Source organism: Fusarium musae, chromosome 3, assembly GCF_019915245.1.
Source record: "Fusarium musae strain F31 chromosome 3, whole genome shotgun sequence".
In the NCBI taxonomy this organism is placed as follows: Eukaryota; Fungi; Ascomycota; class Sordariomycetes; order Hypocreales; family Nectriaceae; genus Fusarium; species Fusarium musae.
Genome location: NC_058389.1, coordinates 923366 through 933339, shown reverse-complemented (window position 1 = coordinate 933339; position 9974 = coordinate 923366). Strand labels below are relative to the sequence as shown.

Genomic DNA, 9974 nt, shown 5'->3' with positions numbered 1-9974 from the left:
CAACGTGGTGCGACAAACGTCGAGTCAATGATGTTATTTCCAAAAGTCGGTGGTTGGACCTCCACTTCCACTGACTGTCCAAGTTCAATTCCGCTGTCCCGTCCCGTCCTGGTCTGTCTCCCTGAACGTTGGCGCCTCATTAGGGGACCGTTCCAGGGCCTCGAGTGCCATAGTCCAGGCCCAACTCCACTAAAACCCACCATGACGGTGAGCCCCGTTTGACCTGTGTCCAATCACGCTCACCTTATCTAAGCAAGGAGGTTTTTCGTGCGGGTTCCATGCTGCCTTCTTTTTTTCCCTCCCGTCGCTTTCTCCATCCCGCACCCGCACGCACGAGTGAAAGTGAACACGATCCGTCTATTATTAGAAGCCATCCATCTACTCCCATCCCAACCACAGACGCCAGATTCAGCCCCATCGACGTCTTATCGATCCCCAAGACCAAAACCTTCAACTTGACGGTCGCTCGTTTTTCCCACGCTTTGCCCCCTTTCTCAAGCGCAAGCGCAAGCGCCAGGAAATATCCCCCAAGCCCTCTCTTGAAATCTTACTTTTCTACCGCTATCGCGTCGCGTCGCGCAACGGTCTTGAGGGCAGATCTCGTCTAAACCTAGTCTTCTTGTCGCAACGGCTCTCGTGAACTCAAAATTCCATCTCGTCTGCGCATCACATCTGATGATATACGCGACTCGCATGCCTGCGTCACTTATCCTCTGCCTCACTCTGTGCCCTCTCTTATCCCGCTCCCCTCGGGACTAAAAAAGAGGTACCACCAAAGGCCAAGCTTAAAGAAGAGATACCGTCGACACGCTACTGCACCAAGTACCCCTCCACCAGCTGCCGGCCACTAAGCTACAAAGGCAGCCAGCCAACGGCCTGGGGGTCCTTCGACTGACTGAAAGGTTAGTTCTATTTCGGCTTGTCCCAGCTCCAAGCAACGCAGAGCAGAACAGAGCAAGCCAAATCAAACCACCTTCGCTTCCCTCATCAAATCCTCTCCCGCTCCCACTCTTTTTTTTCTCTTATACAACCTCGCACGGCCACCGCGACAGCCGCTTCCGTCATCTCACACAACCTGCTCCTCTTCTCTCGGCTTTATCCATCGACTTTTTCGGTTTATTTCTCCGTTTCCTCAAGCGTTCTTTGGTAGCATCCACTTTACCACGCCGTTCGAACTATTCTTTGTTCTCGCTTACGATCACGACTACAACCGCTTCAACTTGACTCTAACCTGACTTGACCACAACACCGCGGCTCGACTTTCTCCGCGTCAAACTGTCGACTCCTTTTCTTTGCGACGATCTGCGCGACCCAGTTCCAATTCCACCCTGCTCCACTACCAACGTCTCGGGCATCTTCCACATCTCTTTGGCCGCGACCGTTGAGCTTCCCCGCGTGGAAACGCGACACATTTCTCCAAATTGAACTGCACAACCGTTCAACATGGGACGAAGAAAGATTGAGATCAAGGCGATCAAGGATGACAGGAATCGCTCTGTGTAAGTAAACCCGCTACAGATCACCAGATCTTGGGGTCTTCAAATTCGCGACTAACTGGCGCACAAAGCACCTTCTTAAAGCGCAAGGGCGGTCTTTTCAAGAAGGCTCATGAGCTTTCCGTGCTCTGCTCTGTCGATGTCGCCGTCTTCATTTTCGGCAACAATAAGAAGCTTTACGAATATTCATCGACGGATATGCGAGAGCTTATCCACCGATATCAATATGTGAGTTTCACTTCTAGAGGTAGTCGCAACGCCTCCGAACACATGCTGCGACTACGACGCGCCTTATTGCTTGCTAATAGATAATAGCATGGCGGTCCTAGTGAACACAAAGGTCCTTCCGACTTCAACGGCGGAAACGATGACGACGAGGATGAGGAGAATGACGGCACCCCTCCCCATGGTCCTGAAGTTGTCGAGAACCAGATGATGCCTCCCCATGCTTACGGACAACATCAACCTCCTTTCCCGCAAATTCGGCATCATACACCTTCAGCATCACCACCTATTGGCAATGGCGGTCCATTCCAAGCGCATCCTGGTCATCCTATCCAGCGACAACATACTCCGCAACCATCGATCGGCTCACGGCCGGCATCTCGAACGGATATGCACCGCATGGGTCCTGGCATGGTCCAACCTCCACCTCCGCCCGGCCCTCCGCATCCCGGAATGAACTATATGCCCAATCCGCCTATCTACAACTCGCCTCATCCTCCCGGTCTAATACCTCAACATGGTCCTCATCCTCAATATGCTTATCATCAACAGCCTAGCCACATGCAGCAACCAGGACCGTACATGGATGACCGCAGGTCCCCGATGCCCTCTCCGATGCCTCCCGCTTACAGTTCACAACCGCCGTCACAACCAATCCAAGCTCCTGTCCGTCCAACGCCGTCGCCTCAACCGCCTCAACAACAGCTTCCTCCGAATATGTCACAGATGTCACCTCCGCCGCCCCAGCCTGAACGTCGACTTCATGATCCTCCGCCACCACCTCCCGTGGAACCCAAGACGGAGCCACAAGAACGCCCTCAGCCGCCATTACTGAACACGGACAGTGCCATCAAGAAGCTACCTCAAAGGAAATCCCATAGTATCTTCACTCCTATCGAAGAGAACCGGTCTATTTTGTCCCAGCATCTGGCATCCTTTACTTCCGAGTCGAACAAATCAGAGTCTGCTGCTGCAGCTGCCGCTGCTAATGCTGCAAATGCCGCCAACCGTTCACAGTCAGTTGATGTGGCTGCACTAAACCGGGCGGCCGATGGGCCCAAATCATCACCCCATTTGCCACAGCGTGCCAGTACCCAGACCGATGAGAAGTCTCGAACAGTGTCGCTGTCGTCAATACCAGAAACCACTTTGACTCCCCCGTCGCGTTCTAACAGCGCAAAGGCCGGCGGTCCCGGAGGAGCTCGACCTCGTGGCCCTCGCTTAACGGTGCAGATTCCGGATGGCGGATCTGAAGGCGGCGGTAGCGCACGAACGGCAGAGTCAAACTCGCCGCGGGTGGCTACAGAAACTACAACTCAGGCGCCTCAACGCCACAACTCTCAGTCGTCACTTGTGCTTCCTCCTCCCTCCCCGTCTGCGTCAGCAATACTGTCCGCGGGTGCTACTGGTCCGCCAAATCCTTTTGCCCGGCCGCCTCCTCAGCAGAATGTGAATGGTGATACTCCTGTCTCTGCCTTGCCATCACGTTTCTTGACAAATGAACTCCTTCCGAGCCCTAGTAGCTTCTATCCCGATTGGAACTTTCGGGGAGGTGACAGTAACACACTACCAAGTCCGCTGAACTTTGCAACGCCAGTTGTCGGTTCAGGTCCTAGTTTCCTCAGAGATGACCTGAACACGACACCAAATGCAAACTCAAATGCTTCTAAGGACAGAGATCCTCTGCCTAGTGCCAATGGGAGCTTGGGTCAAAGCTTGAGTGTAGCCCCAAGCAATTCTACTGCAACGAAACGAAAGACTCCTGAGCCAGGAGCCACAACACAGAGTGATCCTGCGGATGAGTCAGAACCAAAGCGGTTGAAGGTGGAGGAGTAACGCTCGTCGGAAAGTGTTCTCATACAAAAGTGCTTTTTGCTATACGCTTCAATCGACAGGGCATCATAGGCTGGCCCCTGCATGCCAGTCATAGAACGTCATCAGTACCGGCCAGTGTCTTGTTTACGGCCTTACAGTCTCTTGTTTTGTGGCAGAATTTGCCTGTATTCCTTTCATCTTGGATATTATACCTGGCTTGTAAGCCCCTTGAGTACATGGGTAGCTTGCAGAGTTTGGAGCGACATGTGCAGAATAGCCTGCATGACGAAAAAGTGGAGGGATTTTGTTCTGGAGGTATAGTCCTTGTTGTAATTTATGTCTGTTTCGGAGGGTGTTGTTTCTGGGAGTTCGGATAGATGATACCGGCGACGAACATGTTGACCTAATCAATATACTGGATGAATAGCAGACTGATGCATGGTGATATCTTTGAACCTCGTGTATTATCCTAGATATCACTGCCCATAAGAAAGTATCCCGAAATCGTGCGCAAACATCTAGCTGTATCCAACTTGCTTAATCATCAATCTATCATTATTCGTGTATCTGTACCCGCCAGCGCTGTCTAGGCGTAGTTCAAAACTCCTTTCAGAATCCACTGTATCTCAAGTTAGCATTTCTCCCATCATGATCTTGACAGACTTACCAGTTCTCCATTCCCAACCTGACTAGCAACCTTCTCAACCTCAACCTCATCAGGCATAATAACCCTCCGTCCCTCCTTAACCTCCCACCAAACCTCCTTCCCCCCCAGCGTCTTACTCTTCTCCCCCTTCTCCCACGGGCTGACAGGCACAAGATGCGCCTCCACAAACCGTCTCATATTCTCCCTCGCCCTATCTTGCCCCCCATCACCCTCATACGCATCAGCGCCAAAAGTGTTATAATCAGCGGGTTGTTCCCACGGTTTGCGCGGGAGCGCATCAACAGCTGAGTTCAGCGGCGCAAGAACAGTGGTATTCGTTGATAGATCGCTGAGTCGTGTATCGGTGGAGGGCTGCATGCGCGCGAAGGATGAGAACGATGTTAGGCCGCGGTTGGAGCCTAGGATGTCGCCGAGGGCGACGGAGGGCTGGACGGAGGGTTGGTCGGGAGACATTAGAGGGAGATGGCCTTTTAGAGGGATGGGAGGTTTGGGGAGGGGCATTTGATTGTCGCGGAGGGGAGACTGTGAGGCGGTTGATAGGCTGAATAGAGCTGTTAGGGCGATAAGAGGTTTCATTGTGAATATGTCGATGTAGGTTTAGGTTTGGTTGAGGTTTGATAGTACGTCATGAGGGGATTTGCATGTTGGGGGTAACGTGATTGGTCACGGGATCGGTATCTCACTGACTTACACCAGAAAGTTGCGCCGCATATCTGGTGCATTCTCAAGGAATCTGATCTATAGCGTACAATTATAACAGTGGCTCACCCTATGTTTAGGTATGGTGTTGGTATAATATGGTGCCCGAGAACCCGTTTGCGCATTATCGTTGCGAGCCATCAAGCAGAGCCATCTTGGAGTTTCCAACGAAGGTCAGAGTTGGCTTTCTTTAAGATAATAAATGTTGCAGTCTATTCAGGCTGATTTAGTCTTCAACTGATCTAGTTATCTTTTGTAAAATACTCTGTAACATGTTCTTGCTTTCACTTACTCACAGTCTAGACAGCACTGACGTACGCACGTTTGAATCCACCATACATTGAGGTACACTATACATTCAATGCAATGAGCACACTAGAGTTGTAAAAACTCAAGTTTGATACAGGTTTCAATCAAAGAGGATTCTGTTCGCATGATATAAACTGCGTACCTCGAGCCGTTGAGTATATGGCGCTTCTCTTACCCGGTAGTAGAGATTCAGGGACATGTCACCTACGTCATTGGCTTTGAGCCTGAACCCTGCATGAGGAGTCCCTCTCAAAAAGATGAAAAAGGGATCAGCGAAGCAACAGAAGACCCGTCATGACTGCAGGTCAAAACCAGCCTGATTCGAGTCGGACTCTGAGTTCCATTGGCCCTTCGGTACTGGCATTCACATGTGAAAGCACGCTGAGTCAGCCCCCAGGTTTCAGTAAGACGGCAGAGACTCTAGACAAGTGGAAAGGCAGAAGTGGCGGAGGCTCAGACAATTTCCGGGGTCAGATGATGCACGTGTAAGAATCTGGGGAAAACTTAAGCCCAAGGAGGACTTCAATCCCCAGACAAAGAATGGAGGCGAGACTTTCACGTGCTTTTTCGAGAACAGTAAGCGAATGAGCGACGTCGAAAAGGAAGACAGCTGACCAGATCAAACTGTCACAAGCCGGAGGATGAATGCCTGTCACTGGATCTCTAGTCATGAACGTGGGGAAGACGGCGTCATGGACAAGATACAGGAGGGTTTCAGTTATGCAGACGATTCATGTGCTTGTTTTTTTTTTTTTGGAGGAGATGGCATGTGAAAGTCTGATGATTTATTGAACTCGAGAGGAGGAATTGATCAGCTCAGATCACGTGTACCGTCCGAGTTCATGCTTGAGTGTCCGTGGTGTGTCCGGTTACTTGGCCGAGGTGGTCGGTCACAAGTCCGGCTGTGTGGGGTTTGGAGAAGAGAGACATAATTGGATGAGTCTCAGGTGTCAGAAACGAGGAGAAAGATGAAGAGTGAGGAGAGTGCATGAGGAGAATTGTTTTTTCACATGCTGAGACTTAGAATAAAATAAATAGACGAGATATAATACGACATCCGATTCATGATCATGCTCCCATGATAAGACTCCTTAGTACCTAGACAAGTCGGAACCCCGGAACCCCGGAATCACAACCAACACTTGTCTCGTACTGTAGTGTCGACTTAGTTAACAGCTTAGCCTGAGATGCTGTAGCTTTCCCCACGTCCTCAGGAGCGGAGCCTCGGCACATCAGTCGCGAGAGAGGCCATTGTCGGTGGGTTGCCCGGTCGCCTGGTAGACAAATGCGATGCGGTGTTTCGGCGTAGCTTACGGCGAGGGCAGCGAGCAACTGAGCCGAAGATGATCTTTGTTGGGGACAGGATGTGGATTAGAGTCTATAGGCCCCTCAATTGGTGAGAGACTGTAAGTTTACAGAGTATTACACTTCAATAGACGAGTAAACGTTCATATGAAAGTCAACTGATGGAACTGATGTACCTCCCCCAATCCCCAAATTCTAACCGTAGCGGGGGTGGATACAGGGAACTGACGCTAAGTCTCAGTGGGCATTGCTGCCGCTTCCGGGGAGCAATCCTAGGCCTTGGCCCTGTTATGCTGAGAAAATGGTGGCATCTGATTTGCTGCAGGTCTCAAGTTCGTCAGGTTGGTGTTTGCGACAGTCATGAACAGAGGTGCCAAAAGACATATAAAAGTATCATCTAACAGATGAGAAAACGAGAAAACAGTAGAAGTATAGATACTTCATTAGATCAAATGATAATCGAGAATTATGTGCTGTTTTGTGGTAAACAAGTACTTGAACCTCGTTAATGAGCCAGGCGTTGCGTGGGCTTGGGCTTGGGCTGGGGCCGCCCTTTTCCCATTTTTTGCACGCGCTCGCGGCTCATTCATTCATTCATCATTCGACCTCGGCATGCACTAACCAACTGGGGTTCCTCTTCGGTGCTTGACCTTCGCCCTCGGCCTTGTTGGCGTCCTTTCCATTCGATCGCATACAGTACTAAATAAGAACTTGTCCCTTGATCTTCTCCTCTTCCTCCGACTTTTTTCTTTTTGATCTTGTATTCTTATTCCCCATCCTCCCAAGACCATCTTATCTCCCTGTTTCTCTTGTATTCTTGCGTGGGAGTCTGCCGTGTCTTCTTTATACCCTTCTCCATTATACTCACATACCAAAACACACACACGCAATAATGGCTCCTAGAGTGATTGTCGTTGGCGGTGGCCGTAAGTTGACACTGATTCGCCTCTTGTAGGCTTTGCGCCGCGTGTTGCGACGATTCTAATCTCTCTGTTGCAGTCTCTGGTCTGTCTGCTGCGCACACCATTTACTTGGCTGGCGGCAACGTCGTTGTCCTCGACAAGCAGGGTATGTCACTTCGGGATCTCACTAAGCCAGCGAGCGCATTGAAGCGCCTGGACTTGTTAGACCGCAACATTCGCTGACATTCGCTTTCTGCAGGCTTCTTCGGTGGAAACTCTACCAAGGCTACTTCCGGTATCAACGGTGCCCTCACAAGGACACAGGTTGAGACTGGCATTCCCGACAGCGTGAAGCAGTTCTACGATGATACCCTCAAGTCTGCCCGTGACAAGGCTAGACCCGACCTTATCAAGGTCCTTACCTACAAGTCCGCTGCTGCTGTCGAGTGGCTTCAGGATGAGTTCAACCTCGACCTCACCCTCGTCTCTCGTCTCGGGTATGTTCAAGTCGCATTCCGACGCATCGGAACAAGAAGCTGACAATCATCACAGTGGTCACTCCCAGCCCCGAACCCACCGAGGTCACGATGCCAAGTTCCCTGGTATGGCCATCACATACGCCCTGATGCAGCGCCTTGAGGAGCTTGCCGAGAGCGAACCCGGCCGCGTCGAGATCGTCAAGAAGGCCCGCGTCACCGAGCTTAACAAGGAGGGTAACAAGATCACTGGTGTCAAGTACGAGCACAACGGTGAGATCGTCTCCATTGACGGTCCCGTTGTCCTCGCTACTGGTGGCTATGCCGCTGATTTCTCCGACTCTTCTCTGCTCAAGAAGCACCGACCTGATACCTATGGCCTTGCCACCACAAACGGCACACACGCTACTGGTGACGGTCAGAAGATGGTCATGGCCATTGGCGGTAACGGTATTGACATGGACAAGGTCCAGGTCCACCCCACAGGTCTCGTCGACCCCAAGGACCCCGGCTCCAAGTGGAAGTTCCTTGCTGCTGAGGCTCTCCGTGGTGAGGGTGGTCTCCTCCTCAACGCCGACGGTGACCGATTCTGTGATGAGCTCGGTCACCGTGATTACGTCTCCGGCATGATGTGGGAGGAGAAGAAGAAGAACAAGTTCCCCATCCGTCTTGTCCTCAACTCCAAGGCCTCCAAGGTCCTTGACTTCCACACCCGCCACTACTCTGGCCGTGGTCTCATGAAGAAGATGACCGGCAAGGAGCTCGCCAAGGAGATTGGCTGCACTCCTGAGCACCTCCAGAAGACCTTCTCTACCTACAATGACATTGCCGATGGCAAGCAGAAGGACCCCTGGGGCAAGAAGTTCTTCCACAACTTGCCCGTCAACGTTGACGATGACTTCCACGTCGCCGTCATGGAGCCCGTTCTCCACTTCACCATGGGTGGTATTGAGATCAACGACAAGGCTCAGGTCCTCAACCAGGAGAAGCAGCCCTTCGAGGGTCTCTACGCCTGTGGTGAGTTGGCTGGTGGTGTTCACGGTGCCAACCGTCTTGGTGGTTCTTCTCTTCTCGGCTGTGTCGTCTACGGCCGTGTTGCTGGTGACACTGCCAGCAACTACCTCTTCCAGAACGCTCTCAAGGGCGGTGTCGGCAGCGCTGCTGAGCGTGTCGGTCAGATCTCTCTGCACCTCGACCCTTCAGTCCCCAACCAGGTGACCGTCTCCTGGGGTGCTCCCGGTGCCGCCCCCTCAGGCTCCGGTGCTCCTTCAAAGGTTGACGAGCAGGCCACCGCCTCCGCTGGTCCCAACCCTACCAAGGACGACGGTGCCAAGGCTGCTAAGCCCAACGACCCCAAGGCCTTCAAGGTGCCCGAGAAGGAGTTCACCATGGAGGAGATCGCCAAGCACAACACCAAGGACAACGTCTGGGTCGTCGTCAAGGGCGTCGTCATGGACCTCAGCAACTGGCTCGAGGAGCACCCCGGCGGCGTACAGGCCATCCTGAACTTCATGGGCCGCGACGCGACTGAGGAGTTCGAGATGCTGCACGACGACGAGGTCATCCCCAAGTACGCGCCCCAGCAGGTCATTGGCCGCGTCAAGGGCCAGGAGGTTACTCTTGAGCCTTAGGTTCGAATGCACTGATGTAACAGTGGTGACGCGGCGATGACTCTTGTGCGATTTATTTTTGTAGTACCCATATGCCCCCCCCCAAAAAGAAGGGCTCTGGCAAATATTAGGCGTCTGGGATTTTTGTATTCATAGGCGGGATGCATGCAAGCTTGTTGCTAAATCTAGTTTATACAAATTTATGAAGATATTTTAACATCTGACAACCGGTGTCTCTCGTTTGTTCAGTGAAACTAAGGTATTGGCTGATGTATTTGTTACTGTGAGGGAATGCCCTCAGGGAGAAGGAAAACTTCTGATATCACATCGAGGTATCAACATCAACTGGTCTAAAAGGCTTCCTAAAGTATCCTAAACTTATCAAGTCTTTTCATCTCTCAGAAAACAGGTCCTTAGGTTTCTTTGGGATGGCGACTTTGAGGTTATCGAACCTTGCACATGTATCACAA

The 9974-nt window shown here is 51.8% G+C and overlaps 3 protein-coding genes across 3 annotated transcripts; 2 read left to right on the top strand and 1 right to left on the bottom strand.

Moving 5' to 3' along the window:
- Positions 1 to 1443: 1443 nt before the first annotated feature.
- Positions 1444 to 3557, top strand: J7337_003768 (uncharacterized protein; the record flags this gene model as incomplete). Its single annotated transcript, XM_044821478.1, has 3 exons — positions 1444 to 1499; positions 1568 to 1724; positions 1812 to 3557. The coding sequence occupies 3 exons, from the start codon at positions 1444 to 1446 to the stop codon at positions 3555 to 3557; spliced, it is 1959 nt and encodes a 652-aa protein (XP_044682811.1).
- Positions 3558 to 4122: 565 nt separating this feature from the next.
- J7337_003767 (uncharacterized protein) lies at positions 4123 to 4656 on the bottom strand (the record flags this gene model as incomplete). Its single annotated transcript, XM_044821477.1, has 2 exons — positions 4123 to 4155; positions 4204 to 4656. 2 exons carry the CDS (start codon positions 4654 to 4656, stop codon positions 4123 to 4125), a joined length of 486 nt encoding a protein of 161 aa, XP_044682810.1.
- A 2752-nt stretch (positions 4657 to 7408) lies between these two features.
- Positions 7409 to 9525, top strand: J7337_003766 (uncharacterized protein; the record flags this gene model as incomplete). Its single annotated transcript, XM_044821476.1, has 4 exons — positions 7409 to 7442; positions 7516 to 7584; positions 7678 to 7915; positions 7971 to 9525. The coding sequence occupies 4 exons, from the start codon at positions 7409 to 7411 to the stop codon at positions 9523 to 9525; spliced, it is 1896 nt and encodes a 631-aa protein (XP_044682809.1).
- Between the last annotated feature and the right edge of the window lie 449 nt (positions 9526 to 9974).